This window comes from Caenorhabditis briggsae, assembly GCF_000004555.2.
Source record: "Caenorhabditis briggsae complete genome, chrI, whole genome shotgun sequence".
NCBI classification, from domain to species: domain Eukaryota; kingdom Metazoa; phylum Nematoda; class Chromadorea; order Rhabditida; family Rhabditidae; genus Caenorhabditis; species Caenorhabditis briggsae.
This window is the reverse complement of record NC_013489.2, coordinates 10,737,030-10,753,481: the sequence shown is the minus strand read 5'-3', so window position 1 is coordinate 10,753,481 and position 16,452 is coordinate 10,737,030. Positions and strand designations below refer to the sequence as shown.

At 36.6% G+C, this 16,452-nt stretch overlaps 1 protein-coding gene and 1 non-coding gene across 2 annotated transcripts; one reads left to right on the top strand and one right to left on the bottom strand.

Annotated features, from left to right (window-relative positions):
- Positions 1-288: 288 nt before the first annotated feature.
- Positions 289-14,126, bottom strand: Cbr-ccpp-1 (the record flags this gene model as incomplete). The annotated part of the gene is given in 17 exon segments (XM_002640279.1): positions 289-519; positions 990-1,172; positions 1,821-2,243; positions 2,631-2,866; positions 2,959-3,421; positions 4,520-4,954; positions 8,719-8,828; positions 9,047-9,250; positions 10,705-10,851; positions 10,902-11,024; positions 11,270-11,516; positions 12,172-12,286; positions 12,346-12,479; positions 12,481-12,505; positions 13,431-13,705; positions 13,751-13,922; positions 14,095-14,126. Coding segments are annotated over 17 exon segments (3,555 nt in total), but the record flags the coding sequence as incomplete, so codon positions are not given.
- Positions 14,127-14,644: 518 nt separating this feature from the next.
- On the top strand, positions 14,645-14,757 carry CBG25123. Its single transcript, XR_006672593.1, has one exon. It is a non-coding gene; the product is annotated as an RNA transcript CBG25123 (non-coding RNA).
- Positions 14,758-16,452: the final 1,695 nt, after the last annotated feature.

The window sequence follows — 16,452 nt, the reverse complement described above, 5'->3', positions numbered from 1 at the left end:
AAAGAAATCGGGTCCCATATTTTCAATTTTCGGGTTGTCCAAAACCATTTCATTCCTATTTTGTTTTCAAATTTAAGATTTCTATTTTAAATGAATAATTTATTGTACTCTATAGAGCTGTTGGTTCATAATTTGAATCATAATAATTACGCGAGAAAAAACTGTGGCATATGGGGGGAAGACAATGTTGAGATCGATTAGAAAATGGTTCGAAAAATATGATGACTGGAAAGGAGAAAAAAGAAATCACAAGAGAAAAATAAAGAGACAGAGAAAGGGATACTAATTTCTAATCATTTCTAAAAACGAGTGCAACAAGTCGCGACCGATTTCCTTCAAATCGTTCGTGCTGATTTGATATCCAGCATTTTGTCCCTTGTGGAATCCACAGAACGTCGACTCAAGGGTATATGCAGTTGGGACTCCAAATTGACGCCAAACGTTGACACGCGCAGAAGATTCTTTGGCACGAGAGATGTTGAAACGACATTCAGAGTTGTTGAAACGGCTGGGGCAGGTCTGAAATTCAAAATGAGTAGTTATAGAATAGTTCGAAAGCCGGAAAAAGTTACCGTTTTCCCTTTAATAGACGCCTACCCAAACCGTCAACAGTGAGAAGAGGTCAACAACACAACATTGCATACACACACGCACACACACACTCTCTCTCCCCCCCTCTCTCTCTCTCTCTCTCTCTCTCTCTTTCTCTCTTTCTCACACACAACCCTCGCTGGAGCCACCATGTCTCAGTCGGTAGAGTGCGCACCCGCGAAGCGGTAGGATGATGGTTCGACTCCCATGTGCTCCCACTATCTTTTGTTCTCAATTATCTCGGTTTCTGTGAAAGATATCGAAAATTTGTCAATTGATAAAATGTTTATCATAACGTCAGCAATATTTTATCTGTTCACAAATTTTCGATATGTTTCATAGGAAGCGAGATAATTGAGCTCAAAGTTGACGTTTGGGTTGGCGTCAAGTTCTCTTACCGCTTCGAGAGCCCTTGGCAGTGCCAAATGCTGCTCCTCTTCAATTTGAACAAGCGGAACTTCCATCGCATCGTCAGCTCTCCACGAATCCGCCGCGTTGTTTCCGTACACGAAATAGTCCCATTTCTTGGAATGTCCATGGATATCCACATAGACAAACGGCTTCTTATTGACAACTTCGCACTGAAAAAAATGGGATTTTTTATATTATTCAGGTACAAAAAAATGGAGCTTTGGCAGAGAAACGCCGGTGGCCGTGGCCGACGGTCCCAAAACGACAAATACCGTAATCTAAAAATATTGCGATGTTTGCAATTTTTCGAATGAAAAACAATTGATTTTTCTTCGATTTTTTGCAAAACTTTTAGACCTTTTTAGGTTTTTCAGCTATTTTCAAAGATCTTATTCCGATTTTTTCGGTTTTTTTGCCTGAAATTTGATGGAACGGTGTTCGACTACTGTAGATTACTGTAGAAAACCTAATATTCTTTTGTAGTTTTTCTGCAAACACAATCAAGTCAAAAAATACTACAAGCTATAAAGTTCTCTACTGTAATCTACAGTAATCAAACAACGTTCCACCATCAAATTTCAGACGAGAAAAAGCGGAAAAATCGGAAAAAAAATCTTTGAAAATAGCTGAATTACCTAAAAAGGTCTAAAAATTTTTGCGAAAAATTGAAGAAAATAAGTTTTTTTCCAGATTTTTGTGCGTATAGACGAAAAGCCGTGAAAAAAAGATTTAAAAAATCCAGAAACAAAATTATTTTTAGGTTACTGTAGTTGTCGTCTGGGGATCTTCGACCACTGCCATTCATAAAGGATACTCACCAAGTACTGAATAATAGCTTTGGTCGCATGAATCTCGGGATGAAGTGACTCATTCGGTCGATCCCAAACTCGATTCAAATCGATTCCAGCCAACGAGCATCGATGCGATCCATTGATAACCCCATCCGGATTGATCATTGGAATGATTTTGAACACAAAAGTCTCCCTCAATCTGTACATTTCATTCGACTGTCGACATAAAAGATTTTCCAGAATTCCTTGCATAATCCAGCTGGCATTTGTCTCTCCCGGATGAACACGAGCACTCAGCACAACTACTTCTCTTGAGGCGATTTCAGCGGCACTTGCCAATGACGTCACTGTGAGCATTTTTATTGGATTTCCAGCCAAAGAGTGGCCAATCACATCTTCCCGACAGTACACGTTCTCTTGTCTTCGTTTGCGGAGAAGGCTCATTGAGGCCTGGAAAACATTTTGTTCAAACCAAAAACTGGGACAGTCCGTTCTAGGCCATTATAGCATTCTGGCCACCACCCCAAAATGGCTCAGAAAACGTACCAGGTGAATTTCTGACCATTTCTAGGCCAAAAAAGTTGGTGGCCTAGAAAAACCAACTTGCGAAAGTTAGGCCACCATGCTAAAATGGTCTCGAAAATCTACTATGTGAATATTAGGTCATTTCTAGACAGCTTAGGTTGGTGGCGCAGAAAACTCAACTGGCGAAAGTTAGGCCATCAAGTTAAAATGGCTCAGAAATGACCTGATATTCACCTGGTGGGTTTTCTAGGCCATTTCAACATGGTGGCCTAGAAAACTCAACTTGCGAAAGTCAGGCCATCTTGAACTTACATTAAGAAAAGAGTAGGTGTACGGATAGTGATAGGCAATGTAGCAAATGTCTCCGGTGTTCTGGAATGTCACATTGAACCGAATCGAGTAATAGTACTTTTTCTTCTTCTGCTCCTCGACATTCCGCTTCTCCTCGTGCTCATTTATGTACAAATTTCGAAAATAGCACACATTTTCTCCAACTCGCCGCCATCCGTTCGCCGATTCCATCATCGAGTACATCACCGGTTGCATTCCTGGAATTTTTTCATAATTTCCAAATAAATAGGTTGAATAGCGCCAAAGGCGCACCAGCCAGCTGTTTCCAACAATTTGAAAATTAAATTACCTTGACTATACAGAGATGACGCTTTGAGACAGTTGGCAATTTCAAATGTGTACTTCACCGATTTTCTCATATTCGAGACTTGGAAGAAGAACCACTGATAATGATCCCTCATCTGATTAACATCCGGAGAGAGGAACAGCTCATAGTGAGTGGGTGCCACTTGCATGACCATTCTCAAATTTCCACTTTCAAATCGAGAATCAAATTGAAGATCCTTGGAAGTGTCCAATTTGACTCCACTCGTTGGAAACGCCAATTCCGGTCCTGGTAGGCCATCGAAAGCGGCTGTATCCAGATCGTAAATGATTTGATTTGTAGATGGTCGTTCTGGTTTATCCAACTCTTCGATTATCATTTTCTTCATGTTATTTGTAGTTTTTGCAGTCTTCTCACGGACTCGCGTTGGTGTGGTGAACATTTCGATAGGTAGGTGATGGTGGATCGGCATCACGTGACGTGTTTTCTGAAATTAATACATTTTCAGACTGAGCTACAATAGAACGCATGAAACAATGAAAATCCTAAAATCTTAATTTTCGGGTTCAGCTAATTCAGAAATTAGATGCATTTTTTTATTAGGTTAATCAAATCCATCTGAGAAGGATTCAAATAAATTGGATTACTGTAATTTCAATTATTTTCCAGGATTACTGTAATTCCAATTACCGTATTTCCTCTAATAGAAGCCCACCCTGAGAGAGAGAGGTTAAAAAATTGAAGCCCATGGGCTTCTATTAGAGAAAATACGGTATTCTTTTTGGATTACTGTAATTTTAAATTGTTTCGGATCACTGTACTTTCGGTTTCAGCTAATTCGGGAATTAGATGTATTCATTGATTAGGCTGATCAAATTCGTGTACTCATACTCAATTCAATAAATTTTTCCTAGGATTACTGTATTTTTAACTAGTTTTTTCGGATTACTGTAATTTCAACCTTTTTCTGAATTACTGTGCTTTTAACTATTTTCTGAGATAACTTAAATTTTGTAATATTTCCTAGGATGAGTGTAATTCAAATGGGTTTCAGGGATTGCTGTAATTTTAATTATTTCTAAAAGTACTGTAATTTTTAATAATTTTTCGGATTACTCAAATTTTTTACTTTTTCTCGGATTACCGTAGTTTTAAGCTATTTTTTGGATTACAGTAGTTTTAGCTAATTTATTGAATTTCTGAAATTTTAAATATTTTTTTAGAAATACCGTGATTTAATCATTTTCTTGGATTACTGTAATTTTTATGATCATCTTGGATTACTGTAATTTTGATTATTTTTCTAAGATTACTGTAATTTCATTTATTTTCTAGGGTTACTGTAGTTTTTACTACTTTCCCCGATTACTTTAACTTCCACTATTTTCTGGAATAACTGTATTTTTGACTATATTTCTGGATTTCTGTTATTTTAATACATTTATTAGATTACTGTAGTTTTAACTAATTTCTTGGATTACTGTAACTCTAATTCTTTTAGAAATATTGTAATTTTGGCTAAATTCTTGGATTAATGCATTTTCACCTGTTTTTGGATTACTGTAACTACAGTAACTTTCCTCACCTCACAAGTAGTCCTCCACGTCTCTTGTCCCGTCTGATACATCATCGAAAACGTCGGCTGAATTGTTCCCTGTTCGTTCTCCACAAAAAACGGTGCATACTTTGTCAACTGTTGCTGCGTGAGCCGTGTTGTCTTGGGAAGTGCTCCACCCTCCAGATCGTCCTTTCCATCATCATCATCCGAAGCTCCGCCCTCTTTTCCTTCATCATCCTCGTCTCTATTGAATGCCTCATCTTCTTCATCCATACCATCTTCATCCGAACTCCGTCCATTGTCAAATGAAATATTAAGCGACGAGGAGTTTCGAATTCTTCCATGACCTCCAGGAGTCGATGGAGCAGCTGTTGGAAGTGGGAAATCGACTGGGAAACGGCGAGTTTCTAGAGGATACGGTAGTGGAGACATGCAACGGAGGCACAGAGCAGAGAGGGAATCCTGAAATTAGAAATCGGAGATTAAGTAGCTAATAGAAGGACCTCCTAACTTTGAGCTTAATTATCTTGGCTCCTATGCGAGGTATTAAAAATATGTCAACGTTTCGATTACAGGTTTTACGGTACAAGGAGTGCCGTAAAACCGGAAATGGAAGGGCTCCTAACTTTGAGCTCAGTTATCTCGGCTCCTATGAGAGATATCAAAAATCTGTCAACTGATAAAATATCGCTGATATTATGATAAGTAATTTATCAGTTGACACATTTTTGACATCTTTGACAGAAAATGAATAATTGATCTCAATCTTGACGATTTGGATGGGGGTTTAACAGAGGAAATACGGTAAATTTAGCGCATCGAATTAAAAAAAGTCGTTTCAAAGGAGACAAATAGAAAAATTTTGAAGAAAAACTGCCAGGAAAGGAAAAGATGAAAAAAAAGAGCCGAAATTGAAGCTAACTTAGTGACCCTTTCGGTCAGAATTTTCAAATTTTCAGCTTAATTTCAGCTCAATTGCAAATCTGATAGAGGGGAAAAAACAGAAAACGCCTCCTGACTCAATTTCAGACACTGCTCAAGACTTTTATTAGATTTGCTTGGAACAGCTGAAAACGAGGCTCGGAGAGATTTAGCAAGGTTTCAGACCATAAAAATGATTTCGAAATTTCCAATTATGATATTTTTCTGATAGAACACATTCTGAAATTCGAAAAATTGAACATGTTTTTTGAAAAAGGAATTTTCGGGAAATTTTTTTTTCGAATTTCAGAATGTTGTCTATCAGAAAAAGATCATAATTGAAAATTCCAAAATCATTTTTATAGTCTAAAACCTATCTGTATTATCACGGTGGCGAAATGTCGCAGTTGCGAAATGTCCCGGAGCTCTACCGTATTTCATCTGATTCACCCATCATCACCCCCATTTCGCCCATCAAAACGGTAACATTGAGCTTAATTATCTCGATTCCCGTAAATGACATCAAAAATCTGTCAACTGATAAAAGGCTTCTGATATTATGATAGACAGTTTCTCAGTTGACCACTTTTTTGTATCTTTCACAGGAATCGAAATAATTGAGCTCAAAGTTGACGGTTTGGATGGGCTTTGATTGTAGGAAATCACTCTTTGGCTGGAAATCCAAAAATAATAGAACTGCACAATCTATCAAAAACTAGATTGAGACCTCTCGTTTTATAGTTATCATCCTGCTCGCAAAAAAGATAAGCGTTCGGTCCGCTCGAGCTTCATTTTACAAATAAAAAATGGTTTACCACTTATCACTAAACCCTATTTTCTTTCCATTAAAACAAACAAAAGGATCCGAAAACTTGATCAAATAGCTTCTATCGAGAGGAAAGGATGGAAAAGTATATTACTTTTCTTATTTTCAATTTGATTCGAGTCATAAAAATGAGATTTCGGGAAAGGTTCAAATTCAATGATCTTTCGAGTCTCAGCAATTCTAACAAAAAAAAAACTTTGATCTTTCAATATACGTTGAAAAAGCAGGAGTCTACTTCCATCCCTTTTCTTCTTCTCCTGGATCCCAGAAGCCATGTGTTCCATAAGACTCATGAGAAGAAGAAAAAAAAAGTGAGAATCTGGAAAATCCAGGAGAGAGTCTAGCTAGGGGTAAACAATTGATAATTTGTAACATTTTTGCTGACCACTCGGAGTCAAGTTTCAGCTTTTTAGAGAGGTTTTTTTCATGTGACCTTGAGCTTCAAACAGAAAATTGAGAAGAATCTGTCAGGAAGATTCAAAAACGGCTTTATAAAGGTGGGGTATTTTATATGGAGACCAGGATTTTTGAAAACTGAGAAACGGCCTTATAAACTTGGGGAATGCATGGAAGAGGATATGACGAGCTGAGACAAAACGCCTTCTGACAGCAGCTGAATTTGAAAAATCTAGAAAACGTTCTGAGCTGATGTGGCATGTGTCAGATGAGCTTTGGTGAATTCTCGATTTTACGGAAGCATTTGAAGAGCAATTTACTAGAAATCGAGTATGGCGAATATGGGATTCGGAAAATTTGATCTTTTTAAAATTTAGAATTCCGAGAGTTTTCAATTTTTCGATTTTTAGAATTTCCTTTTTTTCTAATTTCAGAGTTTCAAGTTTCCCGTTTTTAGAATTTTCCTCTATATTTGGACATTAAAAAAATGTTTTGATTTTAGAACTTTCGATTTTTAAAATGTTTCAAAAATTTCGAATTTTCGATTTTAGAATTCTCTATTTTTCGAGTTGTTAGATATTTCAATTTTTCTGAATTTTTAAAAAATTTTAGAATTTAGAACCGTTAGAATTTTTAAAATTTTAAGAATTTTCAATTTAGAATTTTCGAGTTCTAGAATAAAATATGTTCAACTGTTTAGGATTTTCCACAATTTCTAATTGTTTGAATTCGGAACTTTCAGAATGTTCAGCTTTTTGGAATTTTCAAATTAAGAGTTTCAGCTTACAATATTCCGAATTTTTTGATTTTTTTTTTTTTGCAACGGGCCGGGCCGGGCTTTTTTCAGAATTTTCAGGGCCCGGCCCGTCTCGGCCCGGATTTTCGGAAAAAAAATTTTCTGTCTTTCAAAATTATTTTTGGGGTCAACAGAAAAAAATGGAGAATTTTTCTGACAAGAAAAAAAATTTCAAGATAGAATTGTCCATAAAAAATAGTTCTTTCACAAAAAAATTTGAAAAATTTTCTGAAATTAAAAAAAACTTTTTTTTTAGAACCCGTGCCAGCCGGGCCGGGCTGGGCCGGGCCGGGCCTTGCTTTGCAAATATGATTTTAAATGTCTAAAAAAAGATTTTTTAGATCAGTCCAGTTTGGTTTCAAAATTTTGGACCACAAAAAAAATTAGTAAAATCAATTTTTCCCTCAAATGAAAATTCAAAAATTTCTAAAAATAGGAGATTTCCCTTTTGCTCTTGGCAGACAGAAAATTTTCGCATGAATGGGCAAACAGAAAAAACAAGAGGAGTTGGAGACCTATTTCAGGTATCCACAGAGCAATTATCCATGTTTTTTGGGCCAAAAGGAACCAAGAGAAAGGTTTTTAAATATCCAATTTTTCAGATTTTCAGAGTTTTTTTGGGTCAAAAAACTCCCCAAAAAAGAAATAAATCCAATTTTTTTTTAAATTTCCAGAGAGCATGTGGGATTAAATATCTCTACTTTAAATCCAAAGAGCTTTGTGGGATTAAACGGAAATTGTGGGAAAAAAGAGAGGGAATCTTTCAGTGAGAGACTCTCACTAATCTCAAAAAGTGTATACCTTGTTCTTCTTCTTTTTCACCCCTCGAATTTTGGGGATTTTGTCATTCTGTTTGGAAGAGAGACGCTTTCGGGTAAAGCACATTTTTCTGGGGCGGCTTGAAATAGAGATTTCTGGTTTCTTATAACATTTTCAGACTTTTTTATGTGCCACGTTGTGCTGACATGGATACAAAAATATATAAAATAAATATGTAGAGTTTACTAGAAAAACCAGAGCAAGCCATACATGGTCAGAATTACTGTGGTTTCGCCCTTGCTGATAAAAACCGGAAAAAAATTCTGGGCAACCGATACCATTAAATTCTTCTCATGGTTTTACATATAATAAGTCTAGCTGCCGAGCTAACTTTCTAAAATTGAGCCGTGTAAGACCCTTCGAAAAATCCAGCAGCCTGCAAATTAGGACACATGGAGGGAGCAAGAAGTATAGAAAACATAGTCATAAGAAAAGAAATCAAGAGTCGTGGGAACCAGAAGCACTTACCACAATTCTCGCCTTCGGTCCCGTTTTCCATTCATCACTCCAGAATTCCTTCAATTCCCTGGCACAAATGTCCAAAACTTGCAGATTTTTCAGCTCGTCTCGCGCTTTTTCTGAAAAAAAGACCTCTATTCCAAAGGCCCTTCAATTTCGAGCTCAATTATCTCAGTTCCTGTCAAAGATATCAAAAAGTTATCTACTGATAAAACACTTCTTACATTATGATGAACATTTTAACAGTTGACACATTTTTGATATCTTTCACAGGAAGTGAGATATATGGGCTCAAAATTAACGAGACCCTTCTATTACACGGTTTACGGTAACTCACTAAAATTACTGAGCAATCTCAAAATGGCAATTGTGCCAATGACAACTTCCGTGTGAGCTGCTAGAAGTGACTTATCAAAAGTTCCAAAAAGAGAAGATAGCAGACGAGTGGGGCGGGAATTCGAAGATGCTGCGAGATGGCGTCGGAGGACTTCCAGAAGATATTTACAGATGTTTTCTCGAAGCAGATGGGTTCGTGTGCGTTCTGAAAAATAATTTTTGGAGTTACAGTAACAGTTTAAAAGCCTCCTTCAAATATGAAATTTAAAAATTTTCCCTGTTTTCAGATATTGGTTTACTTTTTGAGCTATCTGCAATAATTAATTTGTTCGTATCATCAATACTAACCACACTTTCTCTAATAGAAGTACACCCGAATTGTCGACTTTGAGCTCAATTATCTCGGTTCCTGTGAAATATATCGAAAATGTGTCAAATGATAAAATGCTTATCATAATATCCACAATTTTCTATCCATTGACAGATGTTTGGTATCACTCACAAGAATCGAGATAATTGAGCTCAAAGTTGACGCTTTAGGTGCGCTTCTATTAGAAGAAGAAATACGGTATTTTACTAACATTCGCAAGGTCAAGCTGTTTCGGACTGTTCAATTACGAATTTTTACTGTTTCCAGTATTCTGTATATTTTAGAGTTATCTACAAGAAATACTTTGTGTGTGTCATCAACACTATTACTTTGATACAAACATTTGGTGCTGTGGAAGAGAAACGCCGGCGATCGTGGGCGAAGGTCCCACAACGACAACTACCGTAACCTAAAAGTATCCTTATTTTTCGATTTTTTTTTCTCGGTGAGCACTACTTTCCGTCGGAAAAATTTGACTGAAAACGCACAAAAATCGAGAACGAAAATTGATTTTTTTTTCGATTTTTTAAGAAAAATTTTAGACCTTTTTAAATTTTTCAGCTATTTTTGAAGATTCTTTTTCGACTTTTCCGATTTTTTTTGGCCTAAAATTTGATGGAACGGGGTTTGGTTACTGTAGATTACTGTAGAAAACCTTGTAGTTTCTACAGTAATCTACAGTAATCCACAGTAATCAAACACCGTTCCGTTTAATTTAAGACAAGGAAAAAGTTAAGACAACAAAAACCAGAAAAATCGAAAAAGAATCTTTGGAAATAGCTGAAAAACCTAAAAAAGTCTGAAAATTTCGTAATAATCAATGTTTTCCTTCGAAAAATTGCTACATTTTTAGGTTACGGTAGTTGTCGTTGTGGGACCTTTTTTGTACCAAATTCATTCGAAAATGAATACTTGAGCTTTATTATTTTTTCCAGGTGATGATGTACGCAAATTGAAACAGAAAAAAAAAAGCTAGAGCTGAATTTTCTGAATTTTCAAAATTTTAAACTTTTAGCTTATCTTTTTTAGCTTAACTTTTAAACTTTTAGCTTAAGAAAGTCTACAATGTGGCTTAATAATAGGCGAAAGGTGGGCCCAATAAATACAATGGTCTCATCTCTAAAAATGATCCCAAAACCCCATTTTCCGTTATACTGTGTCAGAATCTGAGAGTCAGATGTCCCAAATTCAGTAAACATCATTTTTATGAATTTTTAACAGTTTTTTTCTAAGAATTCATTTTTGATACTGTTCTCTTTTTTCCCCGTTTTACCCCAAAAATGACTCACTATTCTTAATAGTGAAGAACAACAATTGCAGGTGTTTATCCAATAAAACCACTTGTGGTGTTTGATCGGAATTGTCCAGCGTCTTAATTTTAGACATCAGTCGTGCCATGAATCCATCTTGTCTTCCGATTGATTGACCATTACGTGCTGGAAAAAATAGAGAATTATTGAGAGAGTTTTAGAGAAAAAAGGCTTACGAGATCTGGAAATTTTGATAAAAAACGGGAGGAAGGACTCCGGAAGATTGTCTTTTCGCATGAATAACTTGCACATTGGGGTGATAAGACCACACATTCGGATTTTCAGACTCACTCGGGAATCTGAAAATTTCATTTTTAAAAACATATAGTAATACCATGGAACCTGTGATAAAAGGGTTCTTTTAGTTTGAACTTAATTATCTCGGCTCCTATATGAGATATCAAAAACTTGTCAACAGATAAAACACTTCTGATATTATGATAAACAATTTATCAGTTAACAACTTTTTGATATCGTTGACAGGGAACGAGAAAAAATGGCGCAAAGTAAGAGGCCCTTCAATTCAAGGTTATAGCAATCTCACCTCTATTCCCAATGGAATAAAGTAATTTCCACAGGAGCTCATCGAGATATGGATCAACTGCCGGATCATCACTTCTGACGTCGACAGTCAGAAAGATACGTTTTCGAGTGATTCGACACAGCGTCGCAATGGCGTCACACTTCACAATGTACTTTTCTTTTTTCCGGTCATTTTCAGATGAGAAATGAGAGAAGAAGAGGTCGAGTAGACGGCATAGGAAGATGATGTCAGATTGAGGTTGATCTCCCTGGAAATCGATTTTTTTTTCTATTTGATCGAATTCTGAAGCTAGCTTGTTTTTCATATTTCTTAAAATCGGGTCTCTCCAAGTCTACAGTACTTTCCGGAGGAAACTAAATTGAATTCGCCAAATTTCAGGGAGTTTTTTTTTTGAAATATTTTCTTCATTTTTATGTGAATCTTCATGATTTTCTGTGCACAGAATTAAGCAAAAAATTTGAAAATTTCGAGAAGCATTCGGGAAATTTCAAACGAAAAAATTGATTTTTCTCAATTTTTTTCGAGAAATTTTCAGACCTTTTAAGGATTTTCAGCTATTCTCGAAGATTCTTTTCCGCCTTTTCCGGTGTTTTCTGTCTGAATTTTGATGGAACGGTGATTGATTACTGTAGAAACCTGATTTCCTATTTTGTAGTTTTTTTTTTGCTTTTTTTCTGCATTTTGACGTGGTTGTATTTGCAAAAGAAAACTACAAGAAAATTAGCTTCTACAATAATCTACCGTAATCAAACACCGTTCCATCCAATAAAAAAAATAAAATTTGCGAATTAAAAAAAATTTTTTTGCTTTTTTCAGACATTGTTCGGATTTTCAGATTTTTTTGAAGATTCATTTTCGATTTTTCCGGTTTTTTTTGTCTGAAAATTTGAGAAATCCCTCACCTCAAAAGCCGCCAAAACCGATTTCACTCCACTTTTCGTCAAATGTAGCCGCTTTTTGTGGCCGAACGCGTCGACGAGTTCCTGTTTTTCCTCTTCCGTCCATCCTCGATTTATGCTGAGTTTTAGAAATTTCGAGAATTTAAAAAGGAGTTCAAAACACAAAAAAAAAACTACCTGGGAAGCAGACTTTCGGCAGTTTTCGAATGTGGTGATTCTCCTAAATACTTGGAGGTGTCCAATATCAACTGGCTCCATGCTTGTCTATTATTTTGTGTTGATGATGTCTCTTCATTGTCGGATGGCATATTATCGCATTTTCAGCAACAGACGCCGTCTGGAATTTCAATAAAATTCAGGAAAAACAAAGAAATGACTGCCCGGGGGTTCGAACCCCTGACCTCTTGCCCACCGGCGCACACCACATCCCCAACACCACGCGGCCGACTAATCTCCATGGTGAGGAAGACGGTTAAGTGGTCGCCGATTTTTCAGCTTTTCGGGGATTGGACTGTGTAGTTTTGAAAAAAATCTCTATCGAATAGATATGTAATATTGCTCTTTTCACAATTCTAACACAACAAAAACCAAGGAATTTATATAATAAAACGTATTTATCCGAGCTAGAATCATCTTTTACTAATGGAAAAAATACAAGAACCGAGTTTTGAATATGAGGGGAAGAAAGCATTTATTGAGAAAATTGTCGTTTCGTGATGTTGTTCATCCTCTGTAGAAGAAGCCAGTCTGCAAAAAAAACAATGAAAGAGTGGAAAAGGGCAAAAAGAAAGAAACGATTTCCATGGCGACAAAAGCGAGACCTCCATGGAAATCGTCCATTTCTCTGCGTCTCTTCATTTTAGCTAGTATCTCGTTTGCTTTACAATTCTTTTCAACCTTTTTTAGTTGTTTTCTTTCGCTAAAAAGGGACGTAAGGAAGCGAGAAAAAGTGTTTTTTTAGCGAAGACAGGTGAAAACAGGAAATTAGAGATTTTTATGGGAACGTTTTAGAAAAAAAGGGGTTGCTTTACAAGTATTTTAGTTCTTGGCTGGTGAGGAAAATACGGGAAAAAAGCTACTTGAGAATATGAAAATTCAGAGAAACTTGTGATTTTTGATGAATTTGAGAGCTCGGAGCTCTTACTAGAGCCAAATTTTTAAAAAATCGATACCAATTTATCAATTTTATAAAAGGTGCGGTGCTGTGGTCATACCCCCTTTGAGAAATATAACATTTTTAGGAAAAATGTCTACTTCTAGACATTTCAAACAGAACAAAGCTTACATTAACAGCTTCACACTCTTCTTCTGACATTCCTTGTCTCTGGAAGCTTTTTGGCAACTGATTCCATTCGATTCCCTGTCCACGTGGAATTTTTCCGACTGGTCCGATGGATGAAGCTGTTGGAGCGGCGGCGGTTTTAGTGACACCAGATGGGAAATTTCCAGAGATTTGAAGAGGTGGAAGGGATTTGGAGTCGTACAGTGGGCGAGGGAGACGGGCTCCGATGAATTTGATCATTGGCTTGCGGAAGGCCTGAAGCTTCAAATTCTTAATTTTTTAAAAATTCGAAAAACTCACCGCCTTGACAACAGTCGACGAATGCATCTCTCTTTTACTACTGCTCGATGGAATTGTAGTTTTGGGAACTTTTAGTACCGGCTGTACCACTGGATTCTGAATAGATTTCGCTGGAGTATTTTTCCCGAAAATCGATTGGAAAAGTGTCTGGAGACGGGCGGCCCAGAGAGTTCTGAAAATAAATCTGTTAGAATCTAAAAAATTCAAAAAGAACTAGGTTCTACATGCAGAAAGCAAAAGAATAAGTGCAGGAGGCAACACAACATTTATTTTTCAGAGAATTAATTGTTTTTTTGGGTGACAAACACATGTAAATAAATCAATATACATAACTATATAATTACTTGATTATCGAGAAGTCGAACAGGCGCTTCATTTTCGGGATTTTCAGCGAGAATCGAAGGGGAAAAAAGCTGGAAAAGGGCGCCTCGACGGGCACGGGAAATACGCAAACAGCGTCGTCTAACCGACTGCGTCTCTTCACAGAGAGTACTTCTCTCGCTTTTCGGAGGGGATGGATTCTGGAGGGGTTTACACTGGATTGAACACTAGGGAGAAGGCAACGGAAGGAAAAAATATAATAGAGAAATTAAACATCGGACGGTTAGAATTATTCATAAAATTGAGCTTTTTCAAAGGCTCTTTCAAATGCTTTCAAACAGAAATGGAAAATTTTAAGAGAAAATAGAAAAAAAGCAAGTCCGAACGCCTTCTAAGGCCTCCTGAACTTCATTGTGAAACGATTTTCTCCTCATTAATCTTTGTCAGAGTCTCATTAATATGCAAATTTCCAGTGGGCGGAGCCAATGCACACACAAAACATAGCAAGCGGCGGAACCCGGGAAGTGTCGGTACATGGCGAAACATAAGAGGCGAGTGAACGCGGTGTTCGTTGGATTTATCCCAGATAACCAAGGTTAGCTGTCGTTTCGAACTTTCTCTATCGAGAATGTGTCGATAACATAAATTTTGGAAAAGCTTCTTCGGGGTTTCCGTTGAAGCGGAAAAAGTAAATTGATATGTCTGAACTTACAGAAGTTTCTAAAGATCAAGATCAAGATCTTTAAAACGAAAGAAGAGCAAAAGTGCAGCTTCAATGAACATGATTATCATGCTTGAGTGGATTACTTATTCTTCCTTTTTTGTCGCCACCTAATCCCTTTTTCTATAAAATACCAATATAAGGCCACCCATAGTTTTTCCCACGAACATTTCTCTCACCTTCTACATCCTTGTTTCTTCTGGAATTGACGTCAAAAGCCTTCAAAGTCGTGCAGCAGAGAAACACGAGAGGAGATACATCTGCTTTTTGGTTTCCATGGTTACATCCGCTTCTGCCGCTGAGGCAGAAAAGGGGGCGGGACCTTGACATCAAACTGGTTACACTCTTTTCTAGTCTCGCTTCTTTTTCTCTCGGTTTCTCCGGCTCTTTTCTTCTTTTTTTTCTTTACGAGAAAAAAAACGAATTACGTATTTTGGCTAGTTTTTTTTTTCTGTCAAATCCCATAAAAAATGGTCCGACTTCGTTCGGGAATTGGGAGATATCAAATAATCAGTTATATTTTAACACTTGTTATGGTTCCCGTCACAATGTTCTCCGTTTGGAATTTATATCCTCCGTATTTTGGACTTTGTGAGTTTCGAATTTCTGAATTTTGTGAACATTTTTGTACCGGAAATAATATTCCTTTTCTCATTATCAATTAAATATGAGTTCAGGGTGAAAAGAACAATTTAGGTTTTTTGAGATTATTGGAAACAAAAACAAATTAAATATTTAATTTCCGCTTCTTTTTATTGTTTTTGGGTCCTTTTCTCGTTTAAGAACAACTTCCCACTTGTTTTGACACAAATTGCATATAATTTGAATCTCTTGAGATTATATAGAATTTGATCAGATGATCAGAAAAGGGTGATTTTAGGAACGCACAGACCGTATTTCCTCTAATAAAAACCTACCCAATTTTGAACTCAATTATCTCGGCTCCTGTTAAAGATATCAAAAAGTTGTCAACTGATAAAATTTTTATCCTGATATCAGCAATATTTCATTAGTTGACAAATTTCTTATATCTTCCACAGAAATCGAGATAATTAAGCTCAAAGATGACAGTGTGTGAGCCCTTTTTTTTTACTATCTCTTACAATTAGCTTTGAGACAATTTATCTCGGTTCCTGTGAAAGATATCAAAATTTCGTTAGCAAATAAATGGTTTACCATAATATCACCAACATTTTATCAGTTTGCCATTTCTTGATATCTTCTACACGAACTGAGATATCTGAGCTCAAACTTTATATTATGGATTTTATCGAAACGTTTCCCCTCGAAATGAATCAGTGGGATCTCTAAGGATCTCTGAGCATTTCTAATCTAGCTCATCCGGGATGTTTTCGATCCGAATTTCCGATATATTCCCTCCCTCATCTCTTTCGGTTTTTAAAGGGGGACTCCGGTCAATTTTTTTATTGCATCAAAATGTGTTAAAATTTATCTATTTTTAGAATATTATTGCGAAAAAATTCGAAAAAAATCCGAAATCCCCAAAAAACGCCGTTGAAAAGGAAAAAAATTCAAAAAAAGGTGCCGCCGAGGGACGAGGATTTTCAGTGAGAAACTTAGGCCACGCGAGCGGCGCGACTTTCTTACCGTACAAATTTTCCGGATTTATCTTGCTTTTATCGCCGACAGGTAAAAAACA